Source organism: Miniopterus natalensis, chromosome 19, assembly GCF_054644295.1.
Source record: "Miniopterus natalensis isolate mMinNat1 chromosome 19, mMinNat1.hap1, whole genome shotgun sequence".
Lineage (NCBI taxonomy): Eukaryota > Metazoa > Chordata > Mammalia > Chiroptera > Miniopteridae > Miniopterus > Miniopterus natalensis.
The window spans coordinates 19,220,013-19,235,281 of record NC_142099.1 but is presented as its reverse complement, the minus strand read 5'-3'; the positions used below and the strand labels follow the sequence as shown (position 1 = coordinate 19,235,281).

Below are 15,269 nucleotides of genomic sequence, written 5' to 3'. Positions count from 1 at the left end.
GACGGTCTCTGGAAGGACTGGGAAGATTAGGGGCTCCATGTGGGGCATGCTGAAGATGACTATTACATATCCAAGTAGAGGTGTATAATGAGCAGATGGACATATGAGTCTAGAGAACAGAGATGTGTAGGCTTGAGACATAAAATTAGGAATCATCAGCATTAGAGAGTGTTTAAGGTCATAAGGCTGTATGAGATTCCTAGGAAGTAAGGTCCAAGTAATGAACTCTGTGGTACTCCCCTCTAAAAATCTGGAGAGAAGAGAAATCTGTAAAGATGACTCAGAAGGAAATGCCAGAGAGGCAGGAGGAAAAATAAAAGACACAGTGTCATGGAAGCCAAGTGAAGAGAATGGTTCTAGAAGAAATGGGCCATCAACTGCATCAAATGCCACTAACAAATTAAGTAAGATGAGAACTGACCACTGAATTTAGTAATTTGGAGATCACCAGGGAACTTCACAAGAGCAGTTTTGGCAGAGTGGTACGGATTAAAGTCCGATCAGAGTAGGTTTAAGAGTGAACAAGAGGAGAGGAATTAGAGACAATGAGCTTACAAGTTTTAAGAATTTTTGCTATTAAAGGGTACAGAGGAAGGATGCAGAGTGAGGTTGATATGGGCTTATTTTTTTCTTTTAAGATGGGAGAAATAATAGTATGCAGTCGGGAATGACCCAGTCAACAGCAAAACAATGAAGATGCAAAAGGGGTAAGGGAAGATTGCCAGTGCTACATCCCCGGGATGGGCGCCCACGCAGGGGCTGCCTGTCGGCGCAAGGACAGCAGAACAGGAGTCGCGGAGGGAAGTCAGGGCACAGGGGAACAGGTGCTGGTGGGGAGGGAGACACGGTAATGGGGTACTCGGAAGATCCCTTCTGAGTGCTTGAACCTTCTCAGTGATGTAAGAAGCAGAGTAACCAGCTCTAAGTGACGGTGGCAGAGAAGGGATCAGAACAGAGGAAGAGATGTATAAAAAAAAAATCACCTCGGAAATCACTTTGGATTGTGCTACTCAAAGTGTGGTCCAATGTCTTGTGCTGCTCTGCAAATTGTTTGTTATACTGATAAACAATGTAACAGTACAGAAACTGAGAAGTGTGCCTGGTGTGATCAGTGGTTTGCCTCACTGTACAGTACACTTTCCAAGAACATGTATACGTTTTGTAATTTTATTCCTATGTTATGATCACTCTGCGTATATTTTTTGAATTATAACTTTATTTTTGTTAAATCTAATAGACATTTTGGGTTTGCATATTTGTCTTTTTTAAAATTTCATTTTTCTTAATTCATTTTATTGTTCACAATGAGGTGGGAGAAAGAACTGGTCCATCACCACACATAAATTGAGAAATACTCATCCAGACAAGCTGGGCAATAATTGGACTAGAAAAATGTTTCGTAATTGCCAAGCAGCATTAGGGGCGCACATGAGGCTTATAGTCATTAGCTTAAAGACCATCAGCATGGTGGAGTGATTTTCTCCAGACACATTATGCTGCATGGAAGCAGGCAGGGGAGACGAGGGGCAGGATTTAACTGAGCTATCTCACCGCCAAGTGAGTACGATGATGCAATAAAAGGGCAAGAAAACAGTGTGCAAGGGAGCGATGACAATGACTGACCATAAAACTCAGGCTGGGTGGAGAGGGAAGAAAGGATATCAGAGTATAAAGGGAAGACAAGGTGACAGGATCAATGGATCATCAGTTGCAGAAGGATTGAAGGATTTCTGGAATTAGGGATGAGCTAAAATGACAGGAGATGATGGTCGTAGAGTATCATGCATATAGTGAAGGTATAAAAAAGTTGAAGCAATGAGGCAGGGTGGAGGAAAAGATTCTTGAAGGAGAGCAGTTCAAAGAACTAAAAGCCACATGTTGAAAGAATCATGTCTCTGGATTCAGAATCACAAATTAAGGCCAAAGTAATGTTGGAGATGACAATGAGCCAGGAGCAAAAATCAACCAAATGTCTGGGGATTGGAAGGTGACTACATGAGATTCAGAATTTGGGCTTTTTAGGGAAAATGAGAGAGAACAGACAGGAAGCAGTCATGGAAGGAGAAGGACACCTACTGTAGGCAGCGTGGTCTGAGGGACATGGGAGAGAAACAGCCAACACTTCACAGAACCTCGCAGAAGACAGTGTCCTCAGGGAAGATACAGGTTCTCATGAGACCAAGAAATTAAGGGACTCCTTCAGTAAGAGGTGGAAGAAATGCTGAGTTTGCTGCTGCTGGACTGTAAGTTGCACAGGGCATAGTAGAAGGGTTTCAAGAGGTAGAGCAGAATGAGTGAATGGCAGAGACAGAAAGGAGGTTTACAGAGCCACAGGCAGAGTGTGGGAGATGAGGGGTTTCCCAGATATCTAGGGTTACTCATGACGACTGCCATGAAAAGGCATAAAGTACCTAAGATATTGTTTTGGAAAATTATTCATCATGGACAGTTATTTTATAAGACAAAAGGGGACCCAGGCCTGGAGTACTCAACTAATCAGCCGTATCTAGTCAGTGGATTATATCTTGGTTCTAGATAAGGCATGTTTATGCTACCCATCCTCAGGCCATTAAATTTCATACAGTACTAAACTAGATAAAATGTAGAGACGGGCATAAGGATGGCAAATGATCTGTTTGTATTGATTCTTATTAATAACTGTGATTAAAAAAATGATGACAGAGCAGGTTGGTTAAAACGTGCATTTTGAATTATATGTTTATTCAAATTGAGTAACTAAAGTTGTCCTCTACTAATATTCACTCTACTGATTTTCACTATGTATCTACTTAATATAAACACAGCCGCACGTACAAGACTGCTCCAGAAAAGGATGCCCTTTTAGAAACTATCTTAATAAAATTAAATTTATAAATATTAAAATGTTATTTTACTTACTAAATAAATATTCCACCTACAGCTTTCTAGTTATGTGTGTGTGTAAATATATACTTAGCAATGGTCTTTCTCCTTCATTGAATCAGATCTTTCCTCCGTCCTTCCCACTATCCCTCTTTTCCGTCAAGATCATATTGATTTATTTTTGTATATTGTGGAGGTTGGGAATAGGATGGTTTAATGGCCCTACCAAATCAGAATATATCAACTATCTGATAAGTCACCAACAAGCAAATCAATTATTTGGATGTGGAAGGAGCTGTACACTGAACAATTTGAGGAGTGCAGCAGTAATCGTATATGGTAAGTTTAAGAGGGTTTGTATTTTTTTTAATTTTACTTTTTTTTATTTAGAGGGACAGAACGTTTTCTTAGAGCCAGAACGAATCACATCCTGTCCTCCTCTCCAGGCCTGCTCTCTCCCTTCTCTCCCCTGCTGTGTGTTTCAGGAAGCAAACCTCTACAGGACACATCAAGAGCTCGCTCTTCCTCCAACATCAGGTTAGCTGTGGCCAGCAGGTGACACTGGCAAGAAGTGAGAAGTCAGGAGAAGAGAGCGGGAGTGTTCATTCTCCCCAGCGTCCTCCTCGCCGGCAGGTTTTGTACTGCTGGAGGCTGTGTTCTTCTTTTTAAAATATGCTTTTAATGTTTTCAGAGAGAGGGGGAGAAACATCCATTGGCTGCCTCCTGCATGCCCCGACTGGGCCCACAACCCGAACATGTGGCCCAACCGGGAATCGAACTGTGACCTCTGGGTTCATGGGTGAGTGCTCAACCACTGAGCCCCACCAGTTGGGCGAGGCTGTGTTCTTTTGTGTAGAGCCACAGCAACTGCAATGCAGCCCTCTCATGCAGCTCTAGTTCTCTGGAATCCAGACACACTGCTCCCTTCCCTTGACCTGAAGGTCCAGAGTGGTAACTGCTTTCTGCTGTTGCTAGTTCATGGGTGCTTCGCCACCCTCTGGTGGTCCCTTATGTGGCCTACACCTTTGTAAGTAGTCCCTTCATTAAATCTCTTTCAATTAATTTGCTGACTGTTCAATTTGTTACTTGTTAGGAGCTAGACTGATATAATTTCCAATAGGCTATAAGGCCATTTTCAGGGCCAGGTCTACATGACCCGATCCGTTCTCTTTCCAAATTACTCAACTCACATGTCTTTCACTGTTCCTTAGTGAAATCCAGCCCTGTCTTGTTGAAGAACTCACTTCCTCATGGCAACTGCATGTCATTATGACATTAGCAGCATATTAGGCTTACTTAATATTGTATCATTCATAAAGCCTCCATTTTCATAAATGCAAATAAAAACGAGACTGTTTCGGGAACCTGGTCAGAAGAGGGAAGCAGCTTCCTTGGCAACGTCCACCTCACCTCCTTCTCCTTGTTGAGCAGCACCAACTGGCTGTCTGTGAGGATGCAATACTTCCGCTCCCATGCTGTCGTCTCAGTGTAGGGTGACTGGCCACAAGACAGGCGATGTGTAGGTGGCCCTTTCACATCTGGGTGGCACATGTGAAAAACAAAAGTGACAAATCATTATCCTGCTTAGCAAACTAGTATTTCAAACGTAACATTCTTCAAAATCAAATTAGAGATGAGTCTAAACATGAATCTCAATGGTAAACTGAAAACTTAACTTTCTCTTAAGAAAATAAGTACTGTTAACAAATAGAAGTAAAAATTGGTCTATAGTCTGCAGAAAAGAGGCCTGAAACACTCTAGGGAGAACTGTTAGCACAAACTTGACATAGTAACCACTGCTGAATATGCACTAAACTAATGAAAAGTTGCATCAGAGCTAAACCAGTATCATTCAGAATCAAGTGGTGAGGATGCCTCAGAGACAAAAACAAAAGAAAGTGCCCTCAGTCTTTAGGAGGAAGATGCTGCATGCACACTTTGAGAATACTGTTGACCTAGAACTGAGAGTGTGAAATTATTGGCAGCTCAGACGTTTAAAATGGCTTTATTTCTGGTCACTCAGAAGAATTAGAAATGTTCAAACTATAGCATATTACCACTAGAGGCCAGTAATACCTTAAAATCACAAGGAAGCAATTTCCTCAAGGAAAGATCTAAACATTACCATCATGTCTCTTAGAGGTAGAGGTATATAATGTCAAAGCTAATGTCTCAACTCTTCTAAATGTCTCATTTCCCTATAAAATACCAAGTGGTTACCATTACTTTGTTACTTAAAAATTTTTTGACATAAACTGTTCACTCATTTGGGTTGTTGTATACCTTAGAACATATGTTAATCATAAGAACACATTAGATCCATTAAATAAGACTTTTATGACAGTTCAATACATAGTAAAAGTTGTTTAGCCACGAAGGACTAACTCCTTTCAGGAATATACTTGCAGGGATCATTTAAAATGCATTACTTATTACTGTTTAGTTATTATGCTAGAGGAGCACCTCAAACTAAAGAAATTAGAAAACAAACACCCCTGAGCACAAGAGTTGTAAATAAGCACATTTTATCTATTAGATGAGTGTTTTCATTATTATTACTTTCTATAAACTTTCAGTCTTTTTACTCACAGGATAAGTATTCCTGGTATTGACTGACTGCAAGGAAATTAAAATGATATCCTAGGTGTTTTATACCATAATTACTCAAATATGCATAACTATAGCCTGAGTTCTATAGAAAGTAAACAAGTCAGTAACTAGGGTAGGTAGGTGTAACATCTATCTTCTTATGGCCCCTTATGGATTCATTATTATCTTCAATGCTCCCTTGGGTTTAACTTCCCATTCTCTCTGAAATGTGTTGCTCTACATGTTGTGGGGAGCTTATCAACTATCCTCCAAAATAATTCAAAACCAAAGAACCAGTAATGTTACCAGGACTTGGCTGGACAATGTGGCTGGTTTCCCCCGTTTTCCTTCTTCTGCTCCTCTGCACTGTGCACCACAGGATGTGCTGTATCTACGGTGTCTCCATTACACACCTCAGCTCTCCCCTTGTGTTCTAAGCATCTTAAATTATTTTAAAGTTTTCTTTATACTTCAGAATTCCTAAAATTACCAAAAAAAGCTTCAAAGGAAGTGACTCTTAATCCTTTTTTGACATGATAGGAGATTCCTGCCTTTACTTAAAAGCCATGTTAAAGCTAATTTTCTTAATGTGATTTGGATAAACAACTGGGTTACATTTTTACCACAATGTAGGCCTATTTTTAGAGCAAATACCAAGACTACCTTAACAGAGAGGATACACCTATTTTATGTGGTGGTTTTGTGGCCCAGACAAGTTTTCATTCAAATGACTAACCTTCTGATGTAAGTTAGCCATGGGTGACCTAAACTGCCCACTGTAATTTAACTTGAACAGTAATCTTATGATCTCTAAGCAAGAAGATATTGACAGACTCTGTACGTAAAAATTAGGATATAGGCTACTATATTCACAGCATAACTCGGGTTTCTAACAAAATATAAATCAGTATCAGCACTGAATTTCCCTGTGTCATCCTGAGTAATTCTCTTAAAGACTCACTGTGTCATGTTCTCTCTTTCCCCAGCCTGAGCTCTGTTCCTAGTTTCTTCAAAGTTGTGAAACAGGACAACAGTTCATAAAGCATTCTGGGACCCTGAACTCCCCAGAGCGAAAGGTTTTATGAAGTAGGGAGCAATAATTCTATATTTTATACTTTTGTCTAAATTATGAGCTTGATTAGCCATGCTATATATTTTATAGTTTCACTTTTTTTTTACTGTGCTCATTTTTTGATAATTTTATGAGATGCATACCAACAAAGATGAAAACAAGAAGTCAGAATAAGTGGTTTTGGGGGGACTCTTTTTAGCACTTCTAGATTAAGTTTTAAAAAGCATTTGTTAAATAACAAGATAAAACAGACTGTAAAATAACCTACAGATTTAATTTATTCTTTCTATCATGTCCTCATTTCCATGGCTAAATAAGGTTTAACAGTACATTTGTGAAGCCTGTATACTGAGACTATATTAACAGAACAAGCTCAGATCAATGTCCTATTTCACCTACCAATTCTACCAATCAATCTCAACCTCTCTCTATAGCTCTCTTTTTTGTTCTAGTGATATACTTCCAATTTTTGACTTCTAATTATATTCAGTGTCTAAAACTCACTAGAGAAAAGGAAAACTTAGAATTACAAATAAAAATTTTAACAGAAAAATTGGGAAAAAATTAAATTTACCCTGTCCCATTCCTACAAGGATACTAAGGACATTGGATGTTGGTCCTTTTACAAAAACTGAATAATTTTAGAAACATTAAAAAGAATCAGAGGTTACTGAACGGTTCCTTTGGAAAGCATTGCTCTAAGGCTGTAATTGCTCTAGGGGCTAGTAATTCTCTCTCTTTTTTTAAATCTCAGGATCCCTTTAGACTCCTAAAATTACTGAAGACTTTGAAGAGCTTCTGTTTAGGTGGGTTATATTTATCAATATCATATTAGAAAGTAAAACAGAAATTTAAAAAATATTTATTCATTTAATAATAACAAACCTATTGCATTGTAATATAAATAACACATTTTCAATGAGATGTAACTTTTCCAAAAAATGAAAAATAAGTTAGAGTGACACTCTTTTAAGTTTTGCAAATCTCCAGAGTCTGACTGAATTGAAGACAGCTGAGTTCTTATATCTGTTTCAACATTCAATCTACTACTTTATGTTGTTTTGATTAAAGTATATGAGGAAAATCTGGACTCACACAGAAATGCAGTAGGAAAAGGGAAGGGTATTTTGTTTTTTAAATTTATCTTTATTGTTGAAAGTATTACAGATGTCCCCTTTTTTCCCACTGACCCCCTCCACCCCATGTAGGCCTTCACCACACTATTGTCTGTGTCCATGGGTTCTGCATATATATATGCATATAAGTTCTTTGGTTAAACTCTCCCAGGGAAGGGTTTTTTAATAGCACTTTTAGATAATTGTGGATCATTTTTTTAAAAATACTATGCCAAAACCTGACAAGCGGTTGCTTCTTAAAAGTAAGTAAAATGTGGAATCTGACACCACTCAGTGAACTTTTCATACTCTGTTAAATTAAAAATCACTGGTCTACTTTGCCCTTTGAATGGATCTTTTACCCATATGCATGAGTTTGTAACATTATGCATTGATTATTTAGAAAATATTAGTTCATTTAGTTTGCAGATCTTCTAATGCTGACACTTCATTATACAATATCAAAAAATAACATCCATTAACCTTCAGAAAAGTACTGATCTCATCAGAAAAATCTTTAATTACTGGGAAGTGGTGGCAGATTCAAGTTTTCAAAAATACTGATTTTCATTTTAAGTCTTGAATTTTATCATTGGCAGTAAGTACGGCTGTCTCTTTCCCCCTTGAATGATAGGTTTATGTCTTTCTTTTTCCAGAAAATGTCTACCAAATAACCAAGACTGAATAATTATAGTTTGTCTTTCAGTTGTTCTTTTGAGTAAAAATGGTGTTCCATGAAAAACAAGTGACAAGTTCAGTTTGCAACTCATTTCCTCATTTTGCACAAATGTTTTCTGTGGTGATAACCATCATATTTCATTGTGCGGCTATGAGTACTTCCCCTGTCATCACACAGAATGTTAAAAAGATGAGAACTCTAGGGCTGAGATTTAATAAAATTAAGGATTTTCAATGATTCCTCAAGTATATTCTTAAGTAAAACTGGCTCTTTTTCCTTCCCTATTGTATGTGGCAGAGAAGACTGCAATGACTAATGGTATAGTTTGGTGCCACTGCCTTCATCCCTGGTGCTGCATCAGTAGTTTTACTCATAATTGCTTTTGCATCATCAGTGCAAATCTTAATGCAGTAAAAAAAGGGGAGAGGGCAAGTTTATGAACATAATTTTAACCTAGCAGATCAAGGGGATCTTTGGGTTCTAGGGTACCAGAGACGATACTTTAAAAATCACTGCTTAGGAAAAAAAGAAGCCAATCAAGGATTCTAAGACAATCTGACAATTGTTTGTAAGATGTAGTAAGTGGGGAAAAGACCAGAGGTCTTATACAATGGATGAAAGACTAATGCAATGGCTTGTCAAAGGATGATTAGGGTCACAGATTGGTGACAGTGGACACAGAAAGAAAGGGATTATGTGAGCTAGAGTTTAAAATAAGTATCAACAGCACTGTTGATTCTTCAGTTGTTTGTGCTGCAAGAACAGCACAGGAGATGAGAGAATAAAAGAGCAATTAATACAGAGAGAGGTAGACATAACTGCTGATAAAGTAGGTTATATAAGCTAATTCTGCTTTAGTTTCAAGCAGGGAAGTACAAATACAAGGAAGGAAGGAAGAAAACCTAAAAGGGTAGCTTTTGAATTGAATTTGAAAGATTTAATGTAAGCCATTATGTCCAAATCACTTCAAAATAGCATTCAGTATCCCTCAGTATCTGCTGGGAAGTGGTTGAGGGACTCCTGCACACAGATACCAAAATCTTTGGATGCTGGAGCCCCTTATATACAGTGGTATAGTACTTGCCCATAACCTGTATTTGCATCAAGGCTACAGCAGAGCATGCCTACACATCATTTCCTTCATATGGATTCTGCATAGTGCTCAGTGGGTCGCAAATTCAAGTTTTGCTTTTTGGAATTTTCTGGGATTTCCCCTTTGAATATTTTCGATCTGCAGTTGGTTGAATCTGTAAATACAGTGGGGCTAACTATACGAGCTTATTTCATCTACCTGTGAATCTAAAAGTAAAAGTCTGGGCTTCTTCAAATGCCATTTCGATAGATCCATAATTCAACTTGTCTGTCACAGTATAGTGTGGGTGGCATAGAAATGCTAACTTTGAGTCCACAGAAGCTTAACTTCCTCTATTATTAGTTAGAGAACCACCTGTTACTAGGGAACCACCTATTTTAAACTAGCTCAAGTCTACTTAAGGACCCTGGGAACTGGTTAACACACTAGAAAGGACGGAGTACAAGGTCTCAATTTCTGGCACACAGAAAAGTGCTCAAGAAATGTAAGCTTTCATTATCACTGCTACTGAGGGGCATCGTGGTCGGATGGTTAAGAGCACAGGCTCCGGAGTCGAGCTACTTGAAAAGGAATCCCTGCTCTATCGCTTACCAGCTGCACAACTCTAGTCAAGATGCCTAACCTCTTGGTGCCTCAGTTTCCTCATCATTGTAACAGGAACAATATAGTTTCTACCTCACAGGGATGTGGTGAGGATTAAAAGAAAAATTTCAAGCATTTAGAACAGTACCTAGCATACTGTCAGCCTTCAATAAATGTTAACTCTCATTATTCTTTATACTTCATACATTTGATGTAATGAATTTATTTCTTATTCCAATTCAAAACTATTGATGCTAAAAATACTGTAATAAAATGTCAGGAAAAAAAAAACTGAGTTAAACTGTGAATGATCTTCAGGATTATATGATATATGTAAATAAATTTTTCCTTGGAAATATTCTGGGGGGAAAACATGGGTTTGCTCTAACAAAAGACATTTCCATCTGGTACCACTGAACAGGTTCTGGTACACCAATGTGCCATGAATCTACACATCATTTTTAAAAAAATCCTCACTGGAGAATATGTTTTTCATTGATTTTTAGAGAGAGGACAGGGAGGGAGGGAAAGGGGGGAGGGAGAGAAACATCGATTGGTTGTCTCCCGTACGTGCCCTGACTAGGGATCGGACGCACAAACCTGGGTACGTGCCCTGACCAGGAATGGAACCCACCACCTTTCGATGTACAGGATGATGCTCCAACCAACTGAGCCACCAGCCAGGGAGAAAATCATCTTTTTAATGGCACCGTTTTTATCTGACCAATTCTTTCAAACATTCCCAGCTCAATGAGCCTCTTAACCACTGCACAGCTGACAGCTAAACCTGAGAAGAGCAATGAATCCTCATCTGTTTTTCTACAAGTTTCAATTAGTACAGAAATGTGTATATACTTCTCAAACGCAATCACGAGAATGTAAAACAATGGGAAATTTGGTGGGTGATGGTTTTTGCTTTTTTCAAAAAGTTGAATCCAAACTCAAAGGATTACAGAATGGATAGTAAAGCTGTCACCGCTTCATAAAATTAAAGCCTGAAAGAAAACTAACTCCTCCCCCCCCCCCCCCCCCCCCAAGCTTCAATTCCTATGGCTATTCAGGTGCTTTTCCAAAACTATGTGAACTCCTGCGTAGGTCCACAAACAAGAGATCCATTGTGTGAATCTGTAAATTGTATGACATCACTGAAATACAAGCACCAATTGGTATCACAAACAGTTTATGTTTCCAAGGCTACTGAGAACTTTAAATACCCAGCAGTTATACAAACTCAGGAGCACGACCTTCCTAACAATACTAGAAGTCTGCCCACTTTCTCTCTATGTAAGTCACTGTTTCCCAACAGAGAAAGGACACTGATTTTGCTCTAGTAATTCCTCCAAATAATATATTCAGCAACATTCCTCAATCATTCTATCTTCATTTTTATATTCTCAACTTACTGACAATAGCCTGTTAATGCAGAGTCTCTCAGAAGGCCTGCCTGGAGTCCTTTAATGAAAGTTCACATGACAGATTTTTAAAATTCAATGCACAGAAACACTTCTGATTAATCCTTACAGTATGCTCCTCTGTGCTATGGAGTACCCATTCGGTAACATTTAAAAATAATTTCTTCCTGTATGACTTTCTTAGAAAAGTCATTTTTCCATACTTAATATTAGCCGTGAACTCACATATGAATTTAGTATGTGAACTTGTTAATTCTAGCTAGAATAACTACCGTAGCACAGAAACACAGGCTAAGTGTGAGGAAATTATGATTAACTATATTATTGCTAAAAGTTAAACAAGTTTATAATCCTTTATATAAAGGTCTCCTTTAAAAGGTGGTATTTAGGGCTAAATTGTTATATAAGGTCTACACCTAAGCTCTTCTCTAATATCCGTCTATCCAGAGTTAGACCTAAACAGTTATATTGTCTTTACATCAACTTTATTTGTGGGATGTTTTCTATTAATTACGTGTGCCACTAAGAGTTTGACAGTCCCAAAGTTCTTATCTTTCTATTTAGGAGATAAATATTTTAAGCATGTATTTCTCAAAATACAGTTTGGAAACTGACAAGAAAAATAGGGAGAACTTACAGACTGCAATTAGAGCTCCCAAGAGCTGTTTGACTGATGGCAGAAGCAGGGAGCTCTGAGCGATTTGAATGGAAAGCCACACCTCTAGGCGTCTCTCCTTACATTACCTCAGATTCGACAGCTACAATGCCAAGATTACAGGGCAAAGAGAGTTTCTATTTAGTCATTTTTGCATTTTAAAAAATAATATTTTTCGTTTCAACCTCCTTTGGATGACGGTTGTGTTAGATGCCTATTTTAAGTCATGTTATTAAGTATTAAATATACTCAGGGAACTTAGGGAGTATTACCATCTTAATATTAAGATCAGTTTAGGGAGTATTACCATCTTAATATTAAGCCTTCCAATTCATAAACATACGACTTTAAAAATTTATTTAGATATTTAATTTCTTCCAAATGTGTTTTGAAGTCTTCAGGGTAGAAGTTCTGCATGTCTTTTGTTTAATTCATTCCTAAGTATTCTATTCTTTTTGATGCTATTGTGAATGGAATTGCTTTCTGAATTTCATTTTGGATTACTCATTGCAAGTGTATATAAATACCATTAGTTTTTGTATATTTATCTTGCACTCTGCAACCTTGTTGAATTCATATACTCAACAAATTTTTAGTGGATTTCTTAGGATATTACTATATTTGAACATGTCATTTTCAAACAGAGGTAGTTTTACTCCCCTTTTCCCCCAATATGGATGCCTTTTCTTTCTTTCTGTTGCTTAACTACTCTGGTGGAACTTCCAGTAAAATGTCAAGATAAGAAGAGTTCATACTGGAGTAGGACTCATGTCCTTATGAGGAAAGGGAGATTTGGAGACACATAAGAGACACAGAAAAGAAGGACATGTGATGATGGAGACATAGGCTGTAGTGATGGAGCCAGAAGCCGCGGAATGCCAAGGATTGCCAAGGATTGCCAAGGATTGCCAAGGATTGTCAGCAAATACCCGAAACTAGGAGAGAGGCATGGAACAGATTCTCCCTCTGGGCCTTCAAAAGGAACCCACCCTGCTGACACCTAAATTTCAGACTTCTGCCCACCTGAACTATGAAAGAATAATCTATACCTGGAATTTTATTACAGTACCAATTTTACATTTAAAATGCAACAATTCATAGGTTTAGAATATAATTTTCCACTTAATTTTATTTTAAAATCTTGAATTTCTTTAAATTCCTCATAATTAATTTTGAAATGAAAATCATCCAGGACAAATCATAATTTCAAAGTGAATTAGAGGAAAATATTTTGAACAAAAAGCCTCCCAAGATCATTTTTCAGACTACATAAGTTTTCAAGTACTTTATTCTCTTAAATAACATAACTTTTTTCCCTTTATTAAAACATTTTAAATTAGCACTGATTCTGGATCTCAATGAGAAATCAATTTGGCAAATTTGAAACGTTTACGTAGATGTCTTTTCTGAACTGACCATTTAACTCTTAAACCTCATAAAAATGTTTAGCTAAATCTAGCTAGTTCAAAATAGTCAAAATGTTGTATAAGATTTCATTTCACATACTGCCTCTACTTGCCACAAGCTTTGAAAATATTACCTATACCATTAATGATAATGAAAGGACAAAGTAAATAGTTATATTTTTCTTTTCCCCACTAGACTCTATGCATCTGAGGAAATGAACTGTCTTACAGTTTTCCATGGTAGCTACTTGATCACTGATTCAACTGAATTTATTAAAAAATAATTCGACTGTGGCAGGAAAAGAGACTAAATGTTCTTTTAAGGTACGTTTTAGCCCATATTTTATTCCCATTATAATTAATCAACCATTCTTTGTCTCCACTTCCATCCTTTCATTCTTTAAAAAGAATCAAAGCTACATTTTAATTAAAACTAAGTAGAAAAATGAGAAATTATTGTTCAGTCATTATCAATAATTTATACATACTGATTTTTACATGCATTTCTAATATAATGTGGAAGCAAGTATCTACATTTTTTTAATGATGAAGAAAACACAAAAGGAAATGTTCTAACAGAATTGTCAACACCCCCACATTATAATATAATTTTGGATTACTAGTTAAGCAAATTAAAAACCATACATATTTAATGAGCAAGTTAATGTCAATGCTGTGATGAATAAAGTTATATGCTTATATAGCACCTTTTTCCTACAGATCTCAAAACATTTTCCAAAAATTTCTTTACCACCTTACATAAAGTGAGCGGATGGCAAGATTCTTCTAGCTTTAAGATGGCAAGATTTAGACACAAAAAGGTTAAGCAGTTTTCCAAAGAGTCCAAGTGACTCAGGAGCAAAACAGAAATAGAACCCCAGACTCTTGGCTCTTAATCTCACACTAAAGCTACTAGTCTTCCATTAACCCTTACCTTTCCTGAGGTTAGGATTTTAAAAAATAACAGCATCTGTGTGCATAATCTCATTTAAGCCTCATAACATCCCTGTGAGGATGGTACTATCGATACTCCCGTAATACACATACTGAAACTGAGGCACAGAGAATTTGAGTAAATTGATCAAAGCCACACTGTTAGTTACTAATAAAGTGTCAGGATTTGAAACAAAGTAATATGACTCTATAGTCCACAATCATAATCATAATGCTATGCTACATTGGGGCCACCCACAGGAGTCAGGAGGTTTGGGGGGTCTCATAAAACCAGATTTTGTATACTAACCAGCAATTTTATCTAGGTAGAATGACCACATGACCCAGATTACACCTTGTTGTCCCAAAGTAATTAACAATGCCCCTTTTCAACCTCTGCAAAGCTTCTCTGTTTAGATTATAAGGAGATCTTTATATAGGCCATTTAAAAAATCTCTTATTTTACTCATCTGTATAGCAAAGATATTAAAGATTTTCAATGGTTTTTAAAATTTATTTTTATTTTTTAAATATATCTTTATTGATTTCAGAGAGAGGAAGGGAGAGGGAGAGGGAGAGAGATAGAATCATCAATGATGAGAGAGTCATTCATCAGCTGTCTCCTGCATGCCCCCACCAGGGATCGAGCCTGCAACCTGGGCATGTGCCCTTGACCGGGAATCGAACCACAATCTCCTGGATCATAGGTTGATGCTCAACAGCTGAGCCATGCCAGCCAGACTCCATGTTTTTGTTTTTTATTTGTTTTTTTTTAAATAAAGTATAAGGACATAGATCTGTAGGACGGTTTTTGCTTATCTAAGTATTCATTGTAGTTCTCACAGATATAAATTTTTATAGAAAAATAAAA

General features: G+C 37.3%; 1 protein-coding gene across 2 annotated transcripts in view; it reads right to left on the bottom strand.

Moving 5' to 3' along the window:
- The window catches only part of RASAL2 (RAS protein activator like 2), a 212,989-nt gene that overhangs the window by 106,275 nt on the left and 91,445 nt on the right, over positions 1–15,269 (bottom strand). For both annotated transcript variants that reach the window (XM_087827943.1, XM_016205041.2), the window contains exon 2: positions 4,273–4,400. In XM_087827943.1, coding sequence (XP_087684069.1) covers positions 4,273–4,400 — 128 coding nt within the window. The remainder of the gene's footprint in view (positions 1–4,272; positions 4,401–15,269) is intronic.